Genomic DNA, 26,158 nt, shown 5'->3' with positions numbered 1-26,158 from the left:
CCATTTTATGTTCAGTCATGTTTCTTTCAGCTATGTTTACTTCTATGTTCTGGAGTGTTTAGTGGAGGTTTCAGACTTTGTACTTTCCCAAGTAAAGCGCTACATTTTGTTGTGAGGTCAGCCTGTAGTGTCCTGCATCTGGATCAGTCTGTTTGCCTACACTGTTCAACAGCCCCCAGACTACAATGAGAAATCAGACAGCTTCTGCTACAGATATATTTATATGTTGAATCTGTTTACACATACGGTACTGGATTAAGTCAGTTTAGATTAGAAATTTAAGGGGTCTTTTTGTACTTATTTATCCACTCTGACTCTGTTATTAATTTGCTCTTTGCTGATATTACTTACGACAGCCAAGTTCATCAGATTGATCTCCACAGTCGTCATAATCGTCACAGGCGTACTGAAGAGGGATACACTGTCCGTTACTGCATTTGTACTCATCATCTGTACAAGGTCCATGCGTTGGCTTTTGACCTAAAAGAGGAGAAACATGGTGATTCTCAACAGAAGCTGTAAAGATATTCAGCTCTGTTCAAGTATAGTAGTAAAGAGTAAAAAAATGTGTACTTACAGTTTTCCTGCCTCTCATCAGAGCCGTCACCGCAGTCATCGACTGAGTTACACAGCTCGTGGCTGTAGATGCAGCGGTTATTGTCACAGTGAAAACGAAATGGAGCCTCACATTGGATGTCCACTGTGGACGAACAGAGTAAACCTACTTTAGCAGATTCAACCATTCAAATGAGCAGCACGCTGTACAAAAAAGTGTACACGAGTTAGCGTGCTGTTAGATTTGGCTTTGTGTGCGGTGGACTTGAGGGACTGTGGGTGTTTTAATAACTTCTTACAGCAGAGATGAAGCTCCTCGTCTGAGTTGTCTCCGCAGTCATTGTCTCCATCACATTTCCAGTGAGGCGGGACACAAATGTGGTTCTTGCATTCAAACATGAATTGGGGGCAGTATGTGCCATTGGGATAGCGGGTTGCTGAAAGTCAGAAGCAGTCTATTAAACTAAATCTGTGACTTTCACACAAGAAAATCAATAACCAAACTCACAATCATCTCTCCTAATGACGCCTCAACAATCAGGAAGCAAATATAAAGAATCCAGTTATGTTATCAAAGAGTGGACACAGAAAACCAAATGATGAGAGACACTCACGGCATGACGTCTCATCCGTGTAGTCCAGACAATCAGCATTCCCATCGCATTTGAAACGTTCGGCGATACAGTGTCCACTGCCGCACTGGAAGTAGCCAGGATGACAGGTCCGCAACTCTGCAAATAGGGAATAGCATAGTCAGGTGACAACAGCTAAACTGCATATAGCAGGTTCATCAGCTACACAGTTTCTAGACTGATCAACCTCATAGTTAACCTACAGGTTACATCTACAAACAGCCTTAAATGATTAGTCAAATTATAAAGCTCAGCCTTAATGATGCAGTTACAATGCATAACCTAAATGTGTGGATGAGGCAAAAACAGTGGCATTAGGTCCTGAATTTAAAACACTTAATACTTATTAGTTAATGTGTATTTGAGACATTTTACGAGTTTTTAAGGAACCCCTGACAACCTTTTATTTCACACATATATTCATCAAGAATAAGTTTCTAAAGCAACGACCCGTCTGTCCAACGCTCACTGTAGAAACTCTCATTTGTAGCAGACTGAATAAACTCTTTTTGAAAAACGGACTGTTGGTGGTCCTGTCTGTCTGTGCTTCAAAACTGAAGGTTTTATTGCTTCTTTGTTTAGTGCGGCCCTCTGTTACTCACAAACAGGCCGACCCTGAGCCAAAACAAAGAGCCTCCACTTACCACAGTCCCTTTCATCCGAGTTGTCCTCGCAGTCGTTGTCATGGTCACAGACCCAACGGTCGGGAATGCAGCGCAGATTATCGCAGCGATACTCGCTCTCCGTGCATGCGCGTGGTGCTGGGAGAAAACATGGAAACACAAATTAAACAAGGTGGAATCCAAGAAATGCACAAATATGACTTCTGAGAGAAAATGATGAAAACTACATCAGAGGCTCTTATGTATGTCGCAAACTTTTCAACATAAAATGTTTAATGTATGATTTGCTTCCATATCCAAATATTAAATACTGGATCTTATGTTAACTACAGAAGTACACGCACACATTACTCTGCACTGAGCTCATGAGTTCAAGAAGACAAACTCTCTTGGCGTGGGCAACCAGCACAGCAACACTGTGCTGCTCTGATTAAACACCATTGCTTCCCCTTTGAGTAGCAACATTATCCCTGTTACCTGGCATATTCTCAGACATGTTTAAATTCTTCAGGGCAAAAGGTGACAGACTCCTTCACTCCCTCTTTCTCAAACACTGAGGACAGCCTGTTTCTCCAGCAGTTGATAAGACTTCCTCTCTCACCGCTCCGCTGTCGGCAGAAGTCTCGAGCCTCTTACGAAAACCTCCCCAAATGTCTGAATAAATGATAGCGAGGCTATTCTTTGGGATCAACATCCTGCTTTTATTTGCGCTACACTAAAACCCCACAATAAAAATAGTTAAAGAGACAGCTGTCGGAACAGCCGACACCAAAACACAACCAAACCGCTTTCACACATGAAGTCTGGACAGTTTGGCGGGAAATGTCACGCACATATCAGGAGATCTATTTTCTCACTGTTTACTTGGACTGTGCCATGTCAAAACATCTACGATGGTACTGATGTACATTTTTCTGTGATATAAAAGTGACAGCATAACTTCACTTTCAATGACACAAGCTAAGAGATGTCTGACAGCGAGAGCCACGCGCCAGCATCCAATGACCTAAAAGGGGAGCTACTTCAACAACCTCCAGCTTATCACAATACTTTGTGAAATATGTTAGAAAATTGTTCCTGCTAAAGGTGGAAACAATAAACTTGTTTTACTACTTGAGGAAAAATACCTCGTCATTACTATTGCACTATAACGCTGCTGCCGTTGGCACCTCGTTTTAATAGATTTACACTTCAAATTAGGTGGCGTGGCATCATTCAGAGCAGCTTACGGAAAAGGATGGAACTTTGTTTTGCTTTTATTTGTCAGGGATCATGCACATTACTGATCTAAAAAACAAACAAACATGCCTTGTACCTGATTTAGCTATTAGCTTGGCCTAGAGCAGATGCACACAACAACAAAAAATAATCTTTACTTTATTTTTAAACATTTTTTATACATGAAATCTCTTTGTTTATTTCTTTTGGCTCCTGAAGCTTCTTATTGATATCAGCTATAAGTGCATTGCATTGCATTTCCAAGCAACAACCTAACAACTGACTAAATTATGTAGCAGTTATCAGAAGTATCATATCACTTCAATTTAATGACAACAATAATTCATTTCAGTTATTGTTTTATATCCACAGAAGTTGAATTATTCATGATTATAAACCACAGCCCTCTTTGCTTGTGTATGTGCATCCCAATAACCAGACTATCCCATTAAAATATAAGTACAGTATAAAAATCCAGATTAAAGGTTATTAAAAAGTGCTGCATTTAAATAATGCTGACTTTTTTTCTACATGATGAAAAAAAAAATCTACATATCTTTTCCTGTACCATTGTCAACATCCTTTGTCCAATATATCCACTGTCTGTCCTCAGCACATCTCTAAACCGTCTCTCTTTGTCTCCAAACCACTCAAACTGAACGTGATCTGATATTTTTAGAAATAGTTCAAAGTGTTTATCTGTGAGGGCCAAGGTGACTCACTGCAGCTGCGCTCGTCTGAACTGTCCCCACAGTCGTCGTCCCCATCACACCTCCATCTCAGTGGGATACAGCGGTGGTTGTCACAGCGAAAGTCTCCGTTAGGATCACAGCTCAGTTCATCTGAAGAGAAGACCAGGGCGCTTTAAAGCAATAATGGCTGTTATACACCAATATTTTTTTTTAAAACTCAAAACAATTGGCTTAACTTTTTCAAACCTCCAGTAGAGGTACAAAAGACTTGTAGAAGCAAGCACAAGAAAACATCTACTACTGTATTTTTATATAGGGATAGTAGAATTTTTTTAAACTAAAATACACTAAAGTATTATCGTATTTAAAATATTTATACAGACAGGATATTTAAAAAAATCTACTAAATACATTACAGTGTGACAAATTTGTCCTGAAATGTCAATTAAAACTTTAAAAACACAAATATAAATTTGCTGTCAGTATACAGCATACATTACATTAGACACGCGTATTTAAACTAATTGCAAATAAGAAACAGTAAACTGAGTGCATTCTTTGTTTAGCATTATTTATTATAAACGTTCTCCGGCACTAGCCTGTCACTATGTCGGCACCAGTCTATGATGTATTAACCATTAAAGTATTCTCACTGTTGAGAAAATCTTATGTGCAGCAGTAAGAGATGAGAAAATATGAGGCTTTATCAGCAGGCACACTGAATTTCTAGACATTTAGGTAATGATAAAATGTCAGTTTGAAATAAAAGAGATCTTTCTTTTTAATTAAACTGCAAAGTGGTAGAAGGAGGGGAGCAGCCTGCCAAAGACAGATGGGTGACCTCTATCCATGCCAGTGTATGTCTGTGGAGGATAAGGCTGCAGGAGATGAGAAGCACAGAAGGGAGAGGAGTGCAGCAGAGCTGGTCTGAGCCATCGCTACCACACAGTGCTGGGGGTCAAAGATAGCGCGGTGTTAGCTAGTCCTGCCCTCTTAGCCCCTCCACCTGGCCCATCTGGTACATTCTTACAGAAAGATTAGCACAGATCTCCACTCCTGCGCAGGCATGGCACTAATGGAGTGAGGGCCTCTGATAAGAGACGGGAGGGCCGCGGCGAGTGTGTTTGGATCGTAGCAAGTACAAAGAGCCTTGTGTGAACCCTGCCCCCACGCAAGGACAGAGCACCAACACACACATATGAGCACGTACAAGTGGACTCAAACCAGTGGACAGCTCATAAATCTGCCGTGCTCCCTGGGAGAGGTAAAAGGTGGGGGAGGGTAAGTGGTGAGATGCTCTCCATCAGCATCAGCACCTCCCACTATCACACCGTGTAATGTAAACACAGGAGGCTGAGGCGTTGGCTAATTGCCCTTCACTCGCTCCTTCAGCTAATTTCTTGTTTTGAATCTATTTTGAAATCCCTAAAAAATCTTACCTTGGATGTAAAAAAAGAAACATCAGGCAGTAACGCTTTAAACGAAGGCATGAAGTGTGTGTTTAAGAAAAACACAACATTTTCAGATTGCTGCCGCTACAAAACTGGACTAAAACTCACCACAGCCCTGTTCATCACTGTTGTCTCTGCAGTCATTGTGGCCGTTGCAAACAGACCAAAGCGGCACGCAGCGGTAGTTCGTCCTGCAGGCAAACTCTGTATGGTTGTCACATCGATATCCTGGTCCCACTTTGGAGAAAACAGTTCAATAATTAATATATTTTTTTAAATACTAATATCTATGGATACTTAACTTATTTTAAAGGGTAACATTTCTATAAAATTATTACAGATTTAAGTTCTTTAATGTTTAGTTGATATGCTGTAATTTACTTACTGCATTCTTCCAGCGGTTCGTCAGAATTGTCACCACAATCATCATCTACATCACATTTCCAGCTCTGTGGGATGCAGCGTCCGTTGCGGCACTTAAACTGTCCAGGGCGACAGGTCCTGGAGGAGCAGTGTGCAGGGTCCTCATCGGACTGATCGCCACAGTCGTTCTCACCATCACACTGCCACGACTCAGGGATGCAGCGCTTGTTTGCACACTGCCACTGGTGTGACTCACACATGTGTGTAGCTACAAAGTATACAAATGTGTACTTTTAAAATCATTAGGACATGAGAAGCAGGTAGGAAGACATAAAAGCCTCAAAAAATGAATAAAAAACCTACCACAGAGCACAGCGTCTTCATCTGATCCGTCGTGACAGTCCTGGTTGGCGTTACACAAAAAGTGCGGACTGGTGCAGTTTCCATCGTTGCACTGAAACTGACCAAGCCTGCAGTGTCGAGACGGACAGGTGGAGGGCTCGTCTGAGCCGTCCCTGCAGTCCGCCTGACCATCGCATTTCCACCAAATAGGAATGCACCTGTTGAAGCAGAAGTGAGCATTATGTAAAGCTTTAAACTGCTTACTTATCCCATGTGTTGAATAACAAAGTCCAGTCCTTTACCCATTCAAATGTATTGAATTTCCTACATATAGACTCTGATTTTGAGGAAGGCTGAAAAAATACATCTCCAAACTTTCACATTTTCAAATACAAGGGCAGCTATATAAATACACAAAACCTCGGCAAAAGTATTTAAGACCTGTGAGCATGTATTTTACACAAACACTAGGTGGCACTATTCTTCAAAGGCAGTCTTAAAAAAGTGAATGTATTCAAGTTTTTGAACTGGTGGATGAGAAACTGGAAAGATGAAGAATTTTGGGGAGAATCCCCCAAAAAAGAATAAAAATGCATAAAGTCATATGAAGGCTGTAAGCAGCAGGGACATTTTTGGGTAAAAACATGGTTATAAATAATCTTGTCCTCCCTATTTCCAATAATGTATCACAGTCAATTCAAAAATTATATTTAAAAAATGTAGCAAATAATAAAAAAAGACCAGAAAACATGCCAAAGATTAAAGAAGCTTTAACAAACCGTTCATTGTTAGCACATCTGTATTGGGTGCTGGTGCACATGGGAAGGCATCGGGTCACACCTCCTATTTGAATTGTCAGGAAATGGTCTGGGCACTCACAGGTGTGTTCTCGCCCCCCGTGACGGATCAAGCACAGGTGTGAACAGCCTCCATTGTTCACCGCACAGGGGTTGTTTACTGTTAGAGGAAGAGCAACACTCATTAAAACACTTTGGTCTCTAGAAAAACAGAGACCAGGTACGGTTTAGTCCTTGGTGAATACCTGCAACAGGATTCACTCACCAATAGGCTGCCTGTAAGGATGGTACACGTGGATGTCAAATGGTCTGTGTGTGGTGTTAACAAGTACTTGACGGCCGGAGCCGTCGTATTTGTTGCCTTTCTCCACCGTGCGCGTGTTCCAGTCAGTCCAATATACAGTGTCCTCAAACACAGTCAGGGCAAACGGGTGAGGCAAGTCTCCGTCGTACACCGTGTGTCTGTGCTGACCATCCAAGTCAGAGTATCTGACAGAAGAAATACATTCACAGAGTTACTGGCTTCCTCTTACGGCAGGGTAAAAGAATCTGCCTGTTTTCAGGTGCACTTACTCAATGTAGTTGAGGTGAGCATCGGACCAGTAGAGCCTGTCGTTTGTGTAGTCGATTGTAATACCGTTGGGCCACTCGATCTTTGTGGTGATGATGGCCGATTTGTTGGTTCCATCCATTCCAACACGACCTATAAAGGCTTTGTCACCCCAGTCTGTCCAGTACACAAATCTATCAGGGGGATAAGACATATACATTATTTAACCTCTTGAGGCCCTACATACCTTGTATATAATGTTTTGCACTTTGCCAAAAAATGTAGACTGTTTTGTGTTGTGCTGTAAAATGACCCCACTACCCCGACGTGAAGCTGTATTTTAAACAAGCAAAACAAAAAAACAAAGGATGTAACAACTATATAACCAGGTACGAACTTCTTGTTCAAAACAGAAGCTGAATTTATAGACTTATAAAGTGCAACTAATCACAAATAGCTAGCTGAAATTAAAAATACAACCCAAGCAAAAGCTCAGGTTGCAGGAAGTCAGGGAAATACCCGCTTAGCATTGAGAGTAAGTGTTTTAACCGCAATTGATGGTTATTTAAGTGCTGTGCTACATGTTTTGGCAGCAGGATAACAATGAAACAATAAATGATAATTAAAAGCAACAATAATATTAAGATACAAATAAAACATTTCAAAAAATTCTACAGTTTGGGGATTACTTAATGTTTTCCAGGTACCACAATAACAGTTATTTGCTTACTGAATGCTTCTAATCAGATCACTAATATCTACACTGTGAAAACTTTGGACATGAGTAATCTGGTCCTTGTTACACATCAAAACTAAAGGTAGAGTCTTCAGATAGTATAATTAAAATCAATAAATTCTGATAAATTGCCTCTGGCTTTACACAAAAACAAAAGGTTGTCCACATTTGTGAACAAAGGTGCAAGGAACAAAGTCTTTATAATTTTAAGTGGGCTTGAAAAGAGATCTTCAGTTTTGCTTATAATTTTTTTTTTTTTAAATCTGTAAAAACACACCAGAACTTTGTCTGCTTCTATACTAAGCATAGTGAAAAGAGCCTTAATGGAGACATATGAGGGAAAGTAAGAGGGAAAAAATTTAATAAATTTCTTTAATTTGTTAAGTTTACTGATATTTCAGAAAATCTGCCAACATGGGTTTGGGCCTGAATCAGAATGACCCTTTAGAGTGTGACACGTCAATAAGCATAAATCTGTACCAGATGGTTATTTCTGACCATCTGATAAGCAAACATATTTATTATATTTGGATTCCTCACCCATATTTGGGATGCAACACAACGCCTCTGGGGTTTTCAAAGCAGTAGGTGTTATTGGCATCCACGCAGTGTTCGGCTAGTTTCTTGACAAAGCGGCCATCCAGTTCAGACACTTTGAGACAATCCAGGAAGCTGTCCACCCAGTACAGTTTCCTGGCTACCCAGTCAACTGCGAGGCCCTCCCCATGCAGAACTCCATTAACCACCACCTCTCTGTTACTGCCATTGTTATGCATCCTTTCTATCACTCTGCGGCTCACATCAATCCAATAGAGACGCTTGTCGACGCGATCAAAGTCCGTGGCCACCACACTGGTCAGACCCTGCAGAATGAGAGAATAGGCCACCCCATCTGTTGACAGATTCCTCAGGTAGTAGCGGTTGCTGAAGATCAGGTACGGTGAAATGTTGCTGTTCTGACGGCAGCTGCGCCCATCCGGCTCTCTGAGGAAACCTGGAGCACACTTGCACATGTGGGAACCAACTGTGTTTTCACACAGTTGACTGCACACGCTGGGGGTCTCTGTACACTCGTCGACATCGTCGCACGTTTTGCCGTCAGACATGAGGCGGTAGCCAGGACGACAGGTGCATATAAAGCTAGTAGGTGTGTCGGTGCAATTGTGATCGCAGTGGTGAATGGATGGGTCTGTGCACTCATTGATACCTACAGTTAGAGAAGTAAAAGAGCCCAAAAATTAAAGTAATAAAAAAAAACATTTAACCTTTTAACTTGCTATTAATAAACAATTACCAATTACTATATTATAGTGCTAGATCTATAATCAGTTTGCTAAATTAACATTCTTGGATGTATTTGTTTGTTACAGATAAGTGTAACAATTTTGCAAAAGTGGATACAAGAGGAAGAATTTGCATATTTGTCTCTCTGAAGCTATTCATTTGAAAAATCCTATAGATATAGAATCATCATTTCTATATTAAGAAACAGTTGTTTTACTCCAGAACTTCAGCCACTGGATACATTTAGAACTTCTTCAGATCTTCTTTACTCCAAGTAAAACAAAATAACTGCAATGACGCAATTACCCTTTTGCCACCATAACACTTACAACTATGCTTGAACATTTAACTTTCATCCAGTGACTGTCATTCAAACTCAAAGTCAAATCTCATTTACACTCGGCTCATGTTTGCACACCCTGTCCTCAATTTTTATTATTATTATCATTATTATTATTATGGTAACAGGCATACATTAAGAGTCAGATAACTGTGTGTCACACAACCAGGTCCTTTAGAATCACCAACTGACCTGATAAGCAGGTCTTTGGACAGGTTCAGACCAGGCGGCTGATACACTGCTGTGCTTTTAAGCCGTTTGCTAGATTGGCTACCTCGTGTAACTACTCTAACTACACTATCAAGTACTTAAGGTTGGGTTGGTAAGTGTTCTCTGTGTTCTCTTTTAGTTTAGTCTATGATATGGACTCATACAACGCTTTTTTTTTTTATTCAAAGCACTTTTCAATGTACACATTTTTAACACTCACACACATGCAAACCTGGACAGATACATCGTGAGATACTTGGGATACTCTTCCCCAAGGATGCTTCAACATACAGATGCAAGAGGTGAGGACTGAACCACGAACCTTCTGAATAGTCAACAGCCCTCTCTAAATCCAAGCCTAGGTAAGAATTGTGCAACCAGCAAGGAGTGTAAAATGTCTATAAGTGTGGCTGAACAAATAGTATGACTTCTCTATAACTGAACATGTATGATTTCACACTAGTACAATTCAAAAAGGCAAGTCTAGTTTATATAAATATGTTTTCTTGCCTTTCCCAACAGCCAGATTGAAAATGGCTGCCGTCTTGTGTTTTTGAAAGACTAATGAGGTTTATCAAAGGAGATAATCATAAAAGAGTTTACATACCATATTTGGTGCTTGTATGCACCTGTGAACAATTTCCCTGTAATGTTAAATTATCTGAGGCTCTATTGTTTTACAAAGGTAGGAAAGCTTCAGTTGAGTCTGTTGCTGAGCATTCTTCTCAGTGAGGCTCACATCTCATCAGAGCGAGGAAATGCTGTCAAAATACTTTTCACTCACCGCATCCTTTCTCGTCGCTGTTGTCAGAGCAGTCATCACTCCTGTCACACACCTGGCTCAAGGAGATACAGTGACCATTCTCACATTTGAACTCCCCCGGGGGGCAGGTGGGTGCTGGCGTGTGGCACATGTGCTCCAGCTCATCGGACTCATCCCCGCAGTCGTTGTCGCCGTCGCAGACAAAGTCACGTGACACACAGCGGCCGTTCTGGCAGGTGAACTGATGTTGCTGGCAAGGTTGGTACGTGCAGCCCTGCTCATCGCTGCTGTCTCCACAGTCGTTACGACGGTCGCACCTGATTTGAAGAGCAAAGAAAATGAACTCAAATTTCCAGTCAGACTCATCACAGATGATATCCCAGCGTTCCTTCTAACCTGTAAGAGCTGCGTATGCAGAGACCATTATTACAGGTGAACTCGTTGATGCCGCAGGACCTGCGCGTGCAGTTTTGACGCTCATCTAAAGCATCCGCACAGTCCGCATCGCCATCACACACCCAGTCACGGGGAATGCATTTCCTCTGAGGTGGCCTGTTGTTCACACATGTGAACTCTGCACTTGAACACGTTCGATTGGCTGAAAAAGACAAACAAAACAGGCAGGGGCTTTACAAGAAGTTAAATATTGAATGCGGTGACCCAGCGTCAACCTACATATTTTGTGAATCCAAAAACATTCCAAACTGTATTTCAAAACATGCGGCTATGACCACAAATTCTTTATCCGTCTCATGTGATCACTTCACATTGTTTGAAGTGAGTCTCCTACAGCGCTGAAGTCTTTAGCTTCAGGCATCTTATTTTTGGAGCGCATGTCGGTGAAATATAAGAATCTTGATCCACCTTGAGCCAGGAAGCCAAAGAAAGGAGACATGCACAAAGTAGCGAGTGAAGCAGGAGAAATTAGGAATGTCAGCTCCTTGGACTGGAGACCTTCTACAGGACACTTAGATGCTGGCAGCTCACTTCCATTGTCCCTACAAACAACACTCACCCAGTGGTGTGTACCTAAATCAGTATCCCGAATAACAACAGGAAGCAGGAGGGGGCAATCGAGAAGTGGTGGAGAACAAGAGGATGGTCTTCGAGGCGGGATGGGGCGGTAAAGAAGTGAGAAGACGTAGTAAAATAATTAAGCAGAATTACCAACTCGTGGCTTAATACCTCTGCAGTCAATAGGATTTGCTCTTTAACTGAGTCAACGGTGTAGGGACGAGCCTTCCATTTTCATTTTGAGTTATTGTGTAAAGTTATGTTCAATAGCGTGTGTTTTAAAGCATTACATCACACCAGAGTTGACCTTTAACCTCTTGGATATTAAATCTTATTTAATCATTTTATCTTGTTAAACATTTCTGTGAACTTTTGCTCGATTGGCTGAGTGTGTCCCAAGATTTTTGTGATACTGTAGTTGGGTGAATATAAAGTCAGGTCCAAGATTTGGTTTTTTTAGATCGTGGTGACCTTTGACCTTTGAAAAGCAAATTTTAACTCTAACCACCAATTTTTCCAAATTTGTACCAAGTTGGACATTCTCTCAAGGCACTCGGGCAAGCTCACACTCGTGATCGTGGCAAAATTTAGTCGAGATTTCAGGTTATTATCTCATAATTTTACTCATGGATACCCAGTTGTTTTTTAACTGCTGGACAGCTGCCATAGTTACTAGTGCCAGTCTTCTTCTTCGTGTTCTTTTGGATGCTCCCTTTAGGGGCTGCCATAGTGAATCATCTGCCTCCAGGTGACCCTATCCGATTATTTCTCATTAGCTTATTGGATATAGCAAAGATGACCAACTGTCCTCAATGACCCATGCACGGACCAGCACTTGTATCCATGCTGGTTACAAACACAAAAAAGACAAATAGAAAAAAGAGTGAATGAAAAAGGGGGAAAGGATATAGGACTAAAGGACACATACCACAGTTATGTCTCTGATCTTCATCACTCATATCACCACAATCATTGTCCCCATCACAGATCCAGGACGAGGCAATGCACCGGCCATCATCGCAGCGAAACTGGTCTGTGTTGCAGGTTCGGATCAATGTGGCTGCAGGCACAAATCACACACATTAAAATGTATATAATACACCAACATGAACACAGTGTGGCGACTTTATAACATATGCCAACTCGTTTCTATCCAATGTAAATATGTTCACTCCCTGTTTTTTTATTTTTGTAATTGCCAATTATCTCAGGTACTTCCCCCATCTGCTTTTCCACTAATAAAGAAGGCACAATACAACACTGGCAAAGCTTTCAAAATAGTCATGGCAACTCCACATTCCCATGCATGGTGAGCTATCTAAACAAAAGCCAAAGTGAGGCTCTGTAACCCCTGGTGGACAAAAGGAGGGGGAGGTGCTGTTTGTCAGAGGACATTGAGGGGCGTCACCACACAGGAATGCAGCACACAATAGGAGGCCTGACTGACCACATCATCAACAAAGAAATACACCACTGACTTGCAGTCCCCGCTACATCACTCACGGAGCTCTCTCACACAGCACACAGATGCAGATTGGCGGAGAGGCATAAACACACAATAACAGAGCAGCTGATGACGGGGAAGGGGGCAGACACACAAAGCCAAAAGGCCCATTTTGGTGGTGAGAGAGTTTTTTTTGCAACACTCACTACAGGAGAGGGGTTCATCAGAGCCGTCACTGCAGTCAGCCCCTCCATCACAGTACCAGTGGGCGGGGATGCAGCGGCCACTCGAGCAACGGAACTCGCTCTGGGAACATGTGGATTGAGCTACGGAGAGGATGCAGAAAGTCATGAAATCTCTTTTTATTTCTAATATCATTCTGGCTCATAATGAATCTTTTTGAGGATTAATATACAGTATGCTGATTTGTAGAATCTGGGAGCTGAAAAGTAAAGATCAAATCATTATGTGACAACCTACTAGAATAATTACTTATTCATATTTTTTAAATTGTTTTCTCACATTGTATTACAGAAAAATGGTTGCAAATAAAAAACTTAAATATCTGAAAAACCAATAAGTGTCTGAAGTAACATTATGATGCCACTTGTACAATTTTGTGTCAAACAGCAAACCTACATAATATTCATTATCTAATTGCAGTACCTGAATTCTCTATCCGCTTCCTAGACCATACAGCATTTTACCTCTTTAGGGTTGTAATAATGTAATACAATATGTCAGATGTTATTAAATCATTACGTTGCCTAGCAACCACCCAGCAACGAACTAAAATGACCCATTTTTAGCACATAAACAACATCTACCTCTCCTATTTTTTATTTCATTCATTCTTTTCCTTTTCTTAATGTGATTAAGTATATCATTTTGCCAACACCACAAACATGCCGATGGAAATGTACTAGTAATAAAAACACAGGAGAATAGCAGAATGAATGAATGAATGAATACATAACATAAAATCCCAATACATCAAATTATAGCTACGTACAATGTAACGCTCCACCTGTCCGGTCCAAGTCCATTTACTTATCCTTACAGAAACTGTGGGCTGGTACCAAAGTTTAAAATAACAATTTGCCTGATGGCACATGCTGACAATTATATTTCTTTAGGTTACTTATACTCACTCTTTTCTTCGTTGTGCCACGGGAAACAAAGGAACGTAATTATAAATGAATAAATGTTTTTTCACTTATTTTTCTTCATAAATTAAATAAATGTTATTAATAACACCCATGTCTTTTCTCCTACTTTGGCAGAGATTTTTAGCAACAGCAACAGTTACCTGATGCAGTTATGCATCAGGAAAAAATAACAACTTGATCCTGATATTGTTGTTGAACTTACCACAGTGTGTAGGACTCTCATCACTCATATCCCCACAGTCGTTGTCTCCATCACACAGATACGAGCGTGGGATGCAAATGTTGGTAGACTGACATTTTGTTTGCTCTGGCTGGCAGGTTCTCTCCGCTGAGATGATCGCAAATGAAAGCACATTTAATGCAAAAACAACTTCCAGTACTTTCCTCTATGTGGCACACTAAGGATACTCACGGCAGTTTCGTTCATCAGAGGTGCCATTGTCGTAGCAGTTGTTGATACCATTGCAAACATAGTCCTTTGCAATACAGCGTCCGTTGTTACAAGCAAACTCTGTGTTTGGGTCACAAGGTCTGAACAGACAGCCCACTTCATCGCTATTGTCCCTGCAGTCATCATAATGGTCGCAGCGGTAGTGGTAGGGCACGCATCGCCCATTGCCACAAGTAAAGACTGTAGGCTCGCAAGTGTGGAAGGCTGCCAAACAGAATCGAGATGAGATCAGAGCTCTGGCCAGAAGAGTGAGATTGAAGGAAATGGGGGCTTGTACACTCGACCATTAAAAGCTCATTTTACCTGACAAGGCAATAAAGGATGACAGCAACTGTGGGACTGCATGCAAAGACAAGTATATTGATTCATGTGTTAGTACTGATTTGTGTTATTGCTCAAGACGGTCATTGGAAAAATAATCATAAATATGCAGGAATACACACCAGCGTAGCTGAGGATTGTTTTATGTCCTTGGAAATAAAATTTTAAAGCAGAAAAAGAGCATTTGTTAGAATTAGTAACTTTAAATGATTAAGAGTTGCATTTAACAGAGAGGAGAAGGACCTCAGGAGGGCTCTATAAGGACTGCTGTGAGAGTGAGATTGTTGGTAACCCAATAAAACTCGTGACAAATTTAGGATTACCGTGAACACCTACCACAGACTCTTTCTAACTCGTCACTTCCATCTCCACAATCGTCGTCATTGTCACATTTCCACTGGGCTCGAATACAGCGGCCATTCATGCAGGCAAACTGCCCTGGCTGGCAGCGAGTCCCATTATCAGGGATACAGTGTTTGTTGTCGGCGAGGTACCAGCGGCCCTCTGATGGACACCGACACTCAGCTCCATTAGGTCCTAACGTGACAAAATTGCAGAACAGTTTGTGTTATTCCTTCTCAATTAAGGCACTAGAAGAAAAACATGCTCGAGACAAAGGGGTTTCTTGTACCTGGAGTACAGATGTGGCTGCAACCTCCATTAAACTGCTGGCAGGGACTGTCACACTGCTGCTGCTTTCTGCCAGCTAAAACGTGGATGTCCATTGGTCGAGATGGAAGGTTCTGGATCATAACCCTCTGGTCAGAACCATCGTGTTTGTTGGCTCGGTAGATGCTGCGGGTGTTCCAGTCAGTCCAGTAGATGAACTGGCCAAACATGGTCATAGCAAAAGGGTAGATGGCTGTGCTGACAATAACTTCACGGTTGGAACCAGTAAGAGAGGATCGCTCAATCTTCTGTCTGATGGCAGAGCAAACAGATTATAATGGCAGTTGCTGCAGATTAACAAGACAACAAGATAAAATAAGATTTTTTCAGCTCTTACAAGCTGGCATCTGCCCAATAAAGCCTCTCTTCTTCATAGTCCAGGGTCAGGCCATTGGGCCACACAAGACTACTGTTCACGATCTCTATTCTGAAGTTTCCACCTAAGGTGGCACGCTCAATCTTTGCATGGGTTCCCCAGTCTGTCCAATACATGTATCTGTTGAAAGAGAAAGATTCATTTATAAATGTGCCGTTTAGTCTTACGAACGAAGATAGAGTGCTGTGTAAATCTTACCCCCTGCAGGGATCTAACATGATGGCCCTTGGCCTGGACACATGAGCAATTATAGTTCTTTGGGAGCCATCAACAGACATAGAGCTAATGCTCTGGTTGACATAGTCACTGTAGTAAATTCTTCTGTTTATCCAGTCATAAGCAATGCCATCAGGAGCACCAAGATCTGTCAAACCACAGAGATCACAACGCCATGAGCAACGCATCAACACAACTAAACTTACCAACATGAGTGTAAAACATACCTGAAGCCACCACTACAGGAGCCGAGATGGGAGAGGACAGGCTGATGTAGCTGATCTTGCTTGATCCTGCACCGGAGCTCTGGGTAAAGTAAATCCTTCTGTCCACGATGTCAAAATCCAGTGCCACAGAAGTACGAGGCACATTGACGACAGGGAAGGGCAGCGCATGGTCATCCGGATCGAGTCGCAGACTCCGGACAGTGCTCTCCGTAGTATAGATAAGGTAATCGTCCCTTGACACCACACAGCTTTCTCCATCTGCTCCAAGATTCCCAAAAGCACAGCTGCATTTTTTATTCTGACTGCCTGCATTAGAACCTGGGAGAGCAAAGCAGAAGTGGGCACAGCCTCCATTGGCTTCCAGGCAGGGGTTGTAGTTAAGCGCTTGTGCACTACTGGGCTGGGTTCGCTGGTCAAAGATGGTAATGTCCCTCAGCATATTGATATTGTCTCTAATGACAGCTGGCTGCTCTGTGTTTCCTGGCACTTTGCTTGCTTGGAACACCTTCTTCAGGTTTCTGTCCACCCACAGGATGTTATTCTCAAACACTGTAATCCCGTAAGGAGTTGGGTAGCGGCTGCCATACCTGACTATTTCTGTCTCTCCTCCTTGGGGGCTGACTCGAGCAATCATATCCAGAGAGTCATCGACCCAGTAAACATAACCAGTTTGAAAGTCCAGAGCGAGGCCTCGAGGCGTGATGATCCCTGAAGATACTAAAACCGTGCGATTGGTTCCATCCAAGAGCGCGCGCTCAATTTTTGGGTTCTGACCATAATCAGCCCAAAATAAGTATCTGTTTCTGGGGTCTACAATGATGTGGCGTGGCATGTCCACCTGGGTCTTGAGCAGCACCCTACGGAAAGTTGTGTTCAGGTGGAGCACCTCAACATACGTCTCAGTCAGGAAGGCATTGGTGAAATACAAATTCCCTTAAGAGACAAAACCAGTAAAGTGTGCATTTAATATAGTATCAACTCCAGTCATGTTAAGATAGTTTTGAAAGAAACTGGTCGGTCATGCTTGGTGTAGCAGTATAAGTTACTGGGATGATTGTGTTATCAGTACAACATGGTAACTGGACTAGCATTTATAGTCTTTTTCTAGTCTCGGCTCTTTCACATGTTTTCTGCCGTTCATTTTCTTGAGTGTAACCAGCATTTTGCAGCTTGTTGTAAATCCTGTGTATTTACAATTACTAACCTACCTCCTTGACTGCTCTCGATTAGGTAAGATGTTGTGAAGTTGTTTTTCTTTATCACAGAAGTAACTGTGATATTGTGCATGTTAGTTGTCTTCTGTGGTCTCTCAGGCCTTTTTGTGTTGCTGAGTTGGCCAGTGCATTCACTCTTCAACACTCTGAATCAACTGAATCAACTTCAGATATTATCTCTGCTTCATTTGTCATGAAATAACAAGGCAATGGGCCTCATTTGACCGTGAAGCTACTTGTCAGTCAATTGTCAAAATTATTTTTGAGCCTCTGAAAATAAAAGACTGTGGGTAGAAATGGCCACAATTCCTAAACAGTCATTGCAAAAATTCAGCAAAGCTCCTTGAATTAAAGCTGAAAGTCTGCATTTCAGTGAAGTCTTCACTGTTTTATTTAAAGTCCACTGTGATGGAAACTGAGAGGAAAATAACAGACAGTGTGACTGTCTACAAACTACTACAACTCCATAAGAAGGGACTGTGATCTATTTGTAATGTATTGTACATATATTTATTACTCTCAGATTTAGCCATTCTTATATTTTGCTTGTTTTATGTTATTGTATTTTTAATGCTTTACAGTTATTGTATTTTTTTTCTCTGTTGCTTGTGAAGCTCGCACACAAGAATTTCACTCACATGTACTGTACCAGTGTACCTGCACATGTGATGTGACAATAAAAGTGATGTGATGTGATTTGATTTGATGTGCTAGAAGTTAAATGAATCTCACTGCTGCAGAGTATTGCTTAATGCTAAACAATAAATGACCTCTATAGGAATTAAAGATGCTAAAGCCTAGGTACAGAATACATCCTGTAACACAGATTAGTTTGCTGTAAACCCATCTGCACATTACTTGTGTGGTAAACAAAACATGTGCTTAAATGAATGAACGGCATACCTGCCACCCAGTCGACACCAATGCCTCGTATCCCGTTGCGTCCGATTCCAGATGTCACAATGCTACGTAATCCTGAGCCATCTGGCTTGATTCGTCTGACCCCGTTCTGTATCGCCACAGTGCTGCTGAAGTCACACCAGTAGATGAAACCAGAAGCCATGTGGACATCAATGTGTAAAGCATTACGGCCTGTAAGAGGATAACCCAGTCATTAGAGGTCATTACTGTCTCTTCAGAGGGAATGAATGCAAACAAACAACAACAGATCACTAATTTATTTAGTTGATTACAACAAAGACTAACCCACATTTTAAAAACGTTATTACTAATTTTATTATAACCTGCATAGTTAATTATGTATGCAACAGTATTACAATCTCTGACCTCTTCCAGCTACTGGCACCATGGCCTCAGAGTGGTCTGACCCTTCTAGACTGAAGCCTTTAATAGCAGACAGAGTAGAGATGACGACGTAAGACTGGTAGGGAGAGCAGGTCCTGTTGTCGGCATTAACTTTAAAACCTGTGGCACATGCACAGGTGAACAGACTCTGTGGCCGAGGCAGACAGAGCTGTTCGCACGCTCCCACGTTGTTTGTGCAGCCATTAGATGTACCTGCAGAGGCTGAGAGCGTAAACAGAATCCAGTGAGACTAAAGAGCAACAGCAAAGATAATATAGGCAGTGAACTGAGGCAGATCTGTGTGTTACTCACTCTCTCGAAAATGAACTTTCAGAACTCTGAGTCCAGACACGTTGTCTCGCATCACGACCTTGTTGGCTCCTGTGGACTTGTCCACACGCTCTATCACCTCAAAGTTGCGGTCAGTGTAATAGAGGTAGTTCTGATAGACAGCCACACCCCAGGGGTGCGACAGGCCTGTCACTATGGTGATGCGGTTGCTTCCGTCGGGATCGCCACGTTCAATCTGCGGCATTTTAGGGAAACCAAAACAAATTAGTGCTTTAAATAAATTGCAAATAATTATCAGGATTAAAGCACCTTAGAGAGAGCTAAGTAAAAACCCACCACGCCAGTGCTTGTTACAGCCCAGTATAACTTGTTCTCTCGGATGTCCACAGTAATGAACTCAATGTGATCAAGATTGTTTGTGAACAGGGTGACGGGGTTCAAGCCATCCATGTCTGCAGATGCCACCTTGGCAGGGATGCCACTCTCGGTTCCCTGGTCTGTCCAGTACAGTTTGCTTAAGAACATGACAGACAGTGTCAGCGTCTGCCTTTGCAATTTAATCACAGATGCAATACACATGCATATCACGTTTAAAATTTTTTAAAAGTTCTAGCAAAACAGAGAAGCACACTGTTATCGCTAAATGTATACTGTTTAAATATGAGGCGCAACAATATCAGCATCTACAGCAATAACACACTTTCTAAGCTGAATGAACTATCTTCCATTTGAGAACTCATGCCGATGAAGTCATAGAGCAGAAACTTAATGAGCACATAGTGTCTTCATGCGGGAGTAAAAAATCTTAGAAATATCTTGTGCTTGACTGCACACTGCTGGGGTTTTAGAGTGCAGTGTAGTATTCAGTAACACAAGTTGAGATCTCTCTAGAGGCCGAGCAGATGGCAATGAGGAGGCTGTTAGAGCTCAGTAGCTGTGTGGTTGAGCGATCTGTGCCAGGACTGTGTTAAATAGGGCTTACCCACGTGCTGGGTCCACGGCAATGCCAACAGGACTACCAGCGCCAGTTGGGGAGCCGTTATTCGTGATTAGGGTTTTCCGGTACTGTACCTCCCCTCTCAGCTTTAAGACCTTTGCCAAACACAAAGAGGTGCAATTATTGTGCTGCACAACTGCATTGCAACACTAGTTTTTTTTTTACTGAACATGGCATTATTCGTTTCACCTCAATAGACTGTGTAGCTGGATTGGTGTAGTACAGATTCTCTGTTATCCAGTCCAAGGCCAGCCCAACCGGGGAGCCAAGAATGGCTGCAGGGGCAAACTCTGTCCTGTTAGTGCCATCTGACTTCACCCTGTGGATCTCACCCTGAAGGAGGACAAAGACAGACATATTAACCTCAGCATGAGTCTGTATTATGTCTTCTTAGCAAGTTTATTGGCTTTCTTTTTTTTTTACAATGAACCCTTATGACATGCACAGGATGTCTCTACACAACACTTGAGTTCCTTATTTACTTTTGGGAAAAGGCATAAAGAACTATAAAGCTGTATAGTATTTCTGCACAGTCACTTACTGGGTGCTCCACCCAGTAGATGGTCTGTTCATTGTCATCAAAATCGACATCGTAGCCATTTTGAAGCCCAGCGACAGGAACCATGGCATCATTACTCTTGTCATCCAGGTTCAGGGAAATGCCATAGATGATGCTGTCTCTCACAACGACCAGGAACGGATCCTCAACTAAAGATGGAGTAAAAAAAGCAAAAAACATTAAAAAGACATTAAATGTTTTTTTTCTACAGTATGACAGCAAACCCAAAGCAAAAAAAAAGAAGAATACTTTTAAAATTATTAAACAAATTCCAAGACAGAGCTCAAAAGATTTGCCCCCAGGATGCTTTCAGTGCATGATATCTGGTGCAAATCACACATCCCTAGACATCCCTAAAAAACCCTTATCTATAAAGAGGATTGACTGGTGAAAGCTGGTTGCACAATCTGATTTGCTTTGTCATCACAGATTAAAATCAATGAATGGTTGTAGGGCATTTTCATTCTTGGATAATCGCTGGCCTCAGGGGGAGACTGTGTCCTGTTTGGTTTGAATGGGTTGAAACCTGAGATGAGTTAAGCTGGTGACCTAACTAAGACTCCTTGAACACTGAATTAAAGGTCCCTTGTCTTTTTAAGACCTTGAAAGACACGCATATGATTCTTAATATTTATAACTGGAACAGCAGTTTACAGGAGAATCTAAATGGGAGACTGTTGACAAGTATCTGGATCGTTCAGGTTAGTGTTTTCAAAGATTTATTCTCTTACCAGCATTGAGATAGCTGCAGATAAAGCATGAAAGCGCCATCCTTTCTGCTGTAGCAATAACCACAGCTGATGAAGACCTGAGTATTTCAACATATCTGCTACATCTGATCTGACTTCCTTTTTCATCAAACTGAGTGATGAGTGTTTTCCTCCATGTGGCAGGGCGCATACCTCTGGTGCAGGTGATTTGGTCCGCTGCCAGCATCCAGCCTGAGGGGCAGGCACACGAGTAATACCTCGGTCCCACAGCAGACAGGAGGCAGATATGAGTGCAGGAGCTCCTCAAGCAGTGATTTTCCCCTGCAAGTTGTCAAACAACACATGCACACAGACAGAATCCAAAAAGTCAGGTTCTCTCATCATGTGGCCAACAAAATGGTCAGCATCAGCGGATAAAGATGAAGCAAAGACTAGATCAGGTTCAGTCTATTCATCATACCTGCTGGCTGCCTGGCTGGGTGCACTGCCACCAGACCCATGGGCTGAGGGAGGTTGAACAGCATCACTGTCTGGTTCTCCCCATGCCACTTATGAGCTCGCATCACACGGTTGATGTATCTGTCGGTCCAATACACAAAATCCTCAAAAATGGTAATTGCGTGGGGGTGTTGCAGTACCTTTTCATAGAGAGTAGCAAAAGAAAAAAAAGTGTGTCTCACACATGCTATTCAGAAGAAAACTGATTATTAACATAAACGTTATCATTATAGATGTATCACTAGCATAAAGTCTGCTATCTCATACACTCACCAGGTCACTGGCCAAGACTTGCTTCCTGTTGTTGCCGTTATAATCGCAGAAGTCAATGAAATCCAAGTAGGCATCGGCAAAGTACAACAAATTGTTTGGGTAGTCTATGGTTAGACCATTAGGCCAGTACAGTTTGCTGCTTATGATAACAGTTCTTTGCTTTCCATCCATGCTGGCCCTCTCGATGCGGGGGTTCCTCCCCCAGTCGGTCCAGAACATCAGGTGAGCACTAAAACAAAAAACTCTCTCTTAATATCAACTTCTTTGGTGATGAGAAGCTGTGACCATAAAATACAGATTAAAACACACAGATCCAAATTCTTCTCACCTGTCTCTCGGGTCCAGCACTAGACCTCGGGGGTTGGTTACATTTTCACTCACTAACACAGTTCGGTGGGTGCCGTCCAGTTTAGACACTTCAATTGTCTCCAGGACGTAGTCAGTCCAGTACAAGTTCCTCCCCACCCAGTCCACTGCAAGGCTCTCTGTCACAGTCACTCCACTGTCGAATATCTGTGCATTAGAGACTCATTCTTAGTTAATGTGCTTGACGGTCAAATCTGACTTCATTCAAAGCTGTTTGCAAACTACACTCACCACGACTCTGTCGCTGCCATTTTTGTGAGCACTCCAGATTCTGTCCTGGCTCGTATCAGACCAGTAAACCCGCTCAGTGACTGAGTCAAAATCTAGGGCGACAATGTTGCGTCCATCTCGAACAAGTGACCGGACTACGTTGGGTTGGGTGGTAATGTCATCTTGTACAATTTGATTCCGACTTGCCACCAACAGGAAAGCCTGACGAGAATCTATAAACATGAATCAAAATCCCTGTTATCTATTTTTCAGTTTCCATTCTTGTGCTAATAAGAGGACTTATCAGCTTTTGTGTGCAGACCAAAACCATACAAAAGACGGTTAAATAGCCCCTACTCAAATGACAATCCTTTGGGAAGGAGCTTTTGTCCAAATAAGGTCCTATTGTATTGCAAAGTCTTTCAGCAGGTTATCTGTTGGGAAGAGGAGCTCATGTCAGGCACGCTCCCCATACACAGCCCTTTGTTTGTGATTATGTCCTAATTACACTGGTGATGGGCAGTGAGTGACATACATGTTATTTGCCTTATCCTATGAAATCAGAGCAGCAAAGAGAGACAGGACAGAAGAAAAAGAGTGTCAGTCTTGCAGTCTAGGGTCTAAGCTCCCCTTTTGATGTGCCTCCTTACAAGAAGAAGCACAGTGGAGAAAGTATGTGCTGTATAGGCAAATGACTACAAGGCTGATGATCTGCCTTTTTCCTACTTTTATCCATCATGAGATTATGGATAGTTTTTAAATGAGTTGTATTCAGTGCACAGAAGGTTTGAGCTGTATCCATCCTCACCTGATGCCTTGCAGGTACGCTGGTCTGCTTCAAGAGTGTAACCATCCTGGCAGTGGCAGCGGAAAGAGCCTCTCTCATTAAAGCAGTGCTGGCTACATAGTCCAGGGGGATTACACTCATCAATGTCCTCGCAAGTTTTGGAGTCATTGCTAAGCTGATAACCCACAGGGCATGTGCACTGGGCCCCAAATGGACCTTGGATACATCCATGGGTGCAGCCAGCATTGTTGTCTGAGCAGCTCTCCTGATCTGAGTTAAAAGCAGGGAAAAGACAATTAAGTACTGGGGAAAAAAAAGTCAATTAGGCCTTTAATAAATATGCAGCAATCTAATAATAAATTTTTAAAAAAGCAGTCACTACATTAATTAGGTATCCTCAGAAATATTATTCTGAGCCAGAACTATTTTTATGCCTGTTTGTGGTACATAATGAATAAACATCTATATAACTATTAAAACACTAAATAGAAATGCTGCATCTGTTGAAACATGAATCAAAACTACAACTGCAGAATTTCTAGCAGTGATTGAGAGTTTGCTTGTTCCTACCTGGCAAAGGTTCATCTGAAAGTTGTGAGAAGGGCAAGAAGGGAAAATCACAGATCATTTTCAAGTTAATACAGGACAAATCACATACATGCTTGATTTTAAAATGAGAATACAAAGACAAACCGATGGCATTCAACACAAAATTTCTGTGAATTTAAGGCCCTCCTGCTTATAGACAACAAGAACCAGAAAATTGTCAAATTAAACTAAATCAGCTGAGAGATTGATCCTGTTTCGCCATGTGATGTGAAAATGTAATTGAATTTGGTGAGGCCAGACTCAAAAATAAAACAATTAAGTGCTGATATCCAAAGATTACGGTCTAAGCTGAAAAAAGCAGAGAACAGACTTACTGCAAAGGGGAGACTCGTCAGCACCATTGGGGCAATCAGGAGTGTTGTCACACACTGTGGTGAGGTTTATGCACACACTGTGACCGGGACACTGCCACTGCCAGCTTGGACACCGGAAAGGTGGTGTGGGACAGTCTCTTTCATCACTCATGTCTCTGCAGTCGTTGTCCCCATCGCAAATCCAACTGCGGAGCACGCAGTTTCCGTTATCGCAACGGAACAGCGAGGAAGGGCAGGTGCGAGGTGGGCAGGCGTGGTGCTCATCACTGCCATCCTCGCAGTCTGGATGACCGTCACACTCCCATGAAGATGGGATGCAGCTTCCGTCTGATTGACACTGAAACTCACTCTCGTGGTGGCACATCCCTGGGGGCCTGGTAGCTGAAAAAAATTTAAATACATTAGCAAGCTAAATAACTATGCAGGACTTTGCTAGTATAACCTCTGACCACTGGAAGCATTTAAATACTTACGACAGTTCTGCTCATCTGAACGATCGCTGCAGTCAAAGACTCCATCACATCGGTAGTAGGAGTTGATACACTGGTGACCCCTGGAGCACTTAAACTCATTCATAGTGCAGTTGTATACTGAAAAAAATCCAGCCACATACATTAATGCTGATATTTTATATTTCTGAGCTTAGCTATTATGCATATAGATCAATAAATTAAGAAGCTTGGGAAATGTTTGTTGAATATTAAAGAGGATACTGTAATGCATGAATGACCGAACAAATTAATTAATTCCTTATAGGGAAATGGGCTGTATGAATAAGACACCAGTTCATAACAACTTCTCAAAGTAAGAGACCAGGCTGCAGCAAGTCTACAATTAGATCTTCAGAAGTCAAAGTGATCTAGTGAGCAACTAATATTATTAGTTTTATAACTGCAGGCAAAATGAAATTAAACTGATTTTATCAAACACGCACATATGCTCTAAACACAATGCTTGGCACACTGCAAGTAAGCACCACACTAAACCAGCAAAGTTTATGGGGCTAGCAACTCTGTGTATAATCTAGAACGCTACTTACTGCATCCCTGCTCATCCGCCCCATCCACACAGTCCCTGTCTCCATCACAGACATAGTTAGGATCTATACAGCGGTGGTCTGGACACTGAAACTGTCCCGGATGGCACGTGTTTCCCAGATCTGTCAACGCAAAATGTTAGAAAAAAACATGAGCCTGTGAGATCATCTCCTTCATTAGTGGGCAATGCATATAATAGTGTACAAATCTTAGCTTAAAACGATGTTATTTTTAAGAGGAAAAACAACCATGCTTCTTCAAAATCTAATCAGTGGCAACGTGCAGCGAGTCCACAAAAGAGTCAGTGTTCTCCAAAGAAATAAACAGGATCTTATTAGGGAACTTGGGTCTGGTAGGGAGTTGATGTGCATGTTGCCTGAGGAGTTAAATCATTAAAATAATATTTATAAAATATTAATCTTCACTAGCCTACTGACTAGCTTTAACACACTCACACACACATATATATATGTAACGAAAGTTTTTTCAGAGGACTCTATGCAATCCTGTGAAAAACTAATACAACCTCACTGGTTCTATATATA

The 26,158-nt window shown here is 41.9% G+C and overlaps 1 protein-coding gene across 2 annotated transcripts in view; it reads right to left on the bottom strand.

Annotated features, from left to right (window-relative positions):
* Nucleotides 1-26,158, bottom strand: part of lrp2a (low density lipoprotein receptor-related protein 2a) — a 54,347-nt gene that overhangs the window by 8,692 nt on the left and 19,497 nt on the right. The window contains exons 23-63 of one of the 2 annotated variants that reach the window (XM_085384859.1): nucleotides 25,616-25,735; nucleotides 25,050-25,166; nucleotides 24,577-24,957; nucleotides 24,224-24,238; nucleotides 23,675-23,923; nucleotides 22,888-23,099; nucleotides 22,619-22,803; nucleotides 22,291-22,519; nucleotides 21,980-22,157; nucleotides 21,712-21,840; nucleotides 20,792-20,958; nucleotides 20,440-20,583; nucleotides 20,236-20,345; nucleotides 19,590-19,767; nucleotides 19,275-19,488; nucleotides 18,945-19,184; nucleotides 18,561-18,749; nucleotides 16,444-17,376; nucleotides 16,199-16,364; nucleotides 15,962-16,120; nucleotides 15,587-15,876; nucleotides 15,292-15,492; nucleotides 14,596-14,838; nucleotides 14,386-14,511; nucleotides 13,221-13,340; nucleotides 12,499-12,630; nucleotides 10,953-11,154; nucleotides 10,578-10,873; nucleotides 8,500-9,166; nucleotides 7,247-7,417; nucleotides 6,939-7,162; nucleotides 6,656-6,833; nucleotides 5,898-6,094; nucleotides 5,557-5,802; nucleotides 5,280-5,408; nucleotides 3,751-3,870; nucleotides 1,832-1,948; nucleotides 1,170-1,286; nucleotides 855-992; nucleotides 578-700; nucleotides 352-480 (exon numbers count right to left, since the gene is read on the bottom strand). In XM_085384859.1, the coding sequence (XP_085240985.1) occupies nucleotides 352-480; nucleotides 578-700; nucleotides 855-992; nucleotides 1,170-1,286; nucleotides 1,832-1,948; nucleotides 3,751-3,870; nucleotides 5,280-5,408; nucleotides 5,557-5,802; nucleotides 5,898-6,094; nucleotides 6,656-6,833; nucleotides 6,939-7,162; nucleotides 7,247-7,417; nucleotides 8,500-9,166; nucleotides 10,578-10,873; nucleotides 10,953-11,154; nucleotides 12,499-12,630; nucleotides 13,221-13,340; nucleotides 14,386-14,511; nucleotides 14,596-14,838; nucleotides 15,292-15,492; nucleotides 15,587-15,876; nucleotides 15,962-16,120; nucleotides 16,199-16,364; nucleotides 16,444-17,376; nucleotides 18,561-18,749; nucleotides 18,945-19,184; nucleotides 19,275-19,488; nucleotides 19,590-19,767; nucleotides 20,236-20,345; nucleotides 20,440-20,583; nucleotides 20,792-20,958; nucleotides 21,712-21,840; nucleotides 21,980-22,157; nucleotides 22,291-22,519; nucleotides 22,619-22,803; nucleotides 22,888-23,099; nucleotides 23,675-23,923; nucleotides 24,224-24,238; nucleotides 24,577-24,957; nucleotides 25,050-25,166; nucleotides 25,616-25,735 (8,481 nt within the window). The remainder of the gene's footprint in view (nucleotides 1-351; nucleotides 481-577; nucleotides 701-854; nucleotides 993-1,169; nucleotides 1,287-1,831; nucleotides 1,949-3,750; nucleotides 3,871-5,279; nucleotides 5,409-5,556; nucleotides 5,803-5,897; nucleotides 6,095-6,655; nucleotides 6,834-6,938; nucleotides 7,163-7,246; nucleotides 7,418-8,499; nucleotides 9,167-10,577; nucleotides 10,874-10,952; nucleotides 11,155-12,498; nucleotides 12,631-13,220; nucleotides 13,341-14,385; nucleotides 14,512-14,595; nucleotides 14,839-15,291; nucleotides 15,493-15,586; nucleotides 15,877-15,961; nucleotides 16,121-16,198; nucleotides 16,365-16,443; nucleotides 17,377-18,560; nucleotides 18,750-18,944; nucleotides 19,185-19,274; nucleotides 19,489-19,589; nucleotides 19,768-20,235; nucleotides 20,346-20,439; nucleotides 20,584-20,791; nucleotides 20,959-21,711; nucleotides 21,841-21,979; nucleotides 22,158-22,290; nucleotides 22,520-22,618; nucleotides 22,804-22,887; nucleotides 23,100-23,674; nucleotides 23,924-24,223; nucleotides 24,239-24,576; nucleotides 24,958-25,049; nucleotides 25,167-25,615; nucleotides 25,736-26,158) is intronic. The other variant, XM_085384860.1, reaches the window with a different exon arrangement.

The sequence above is a fragment of the Rhamphochromis longiceps genome, linkage group LG16, assembly GCF_057381845.1.
Source record: "Rhamphochromis longiceps isolate RC_006_pf linkage group LG16, R_longiceps_female_GT1.1, whole genome shotgun sequence".
Classification (NCBI taxonomy): Eukaryota; Metazoa; Chordata; class Actinopteri; order Cichliformes; family Cichlidae; genus Rhamphochromis; species Rhamphochromis longiceps.
The sequence above is the reverse complement of the archived record's forward strand: the minus strand, read 5'-3'. Positions and strand labels throughout refer to the sequence as shown.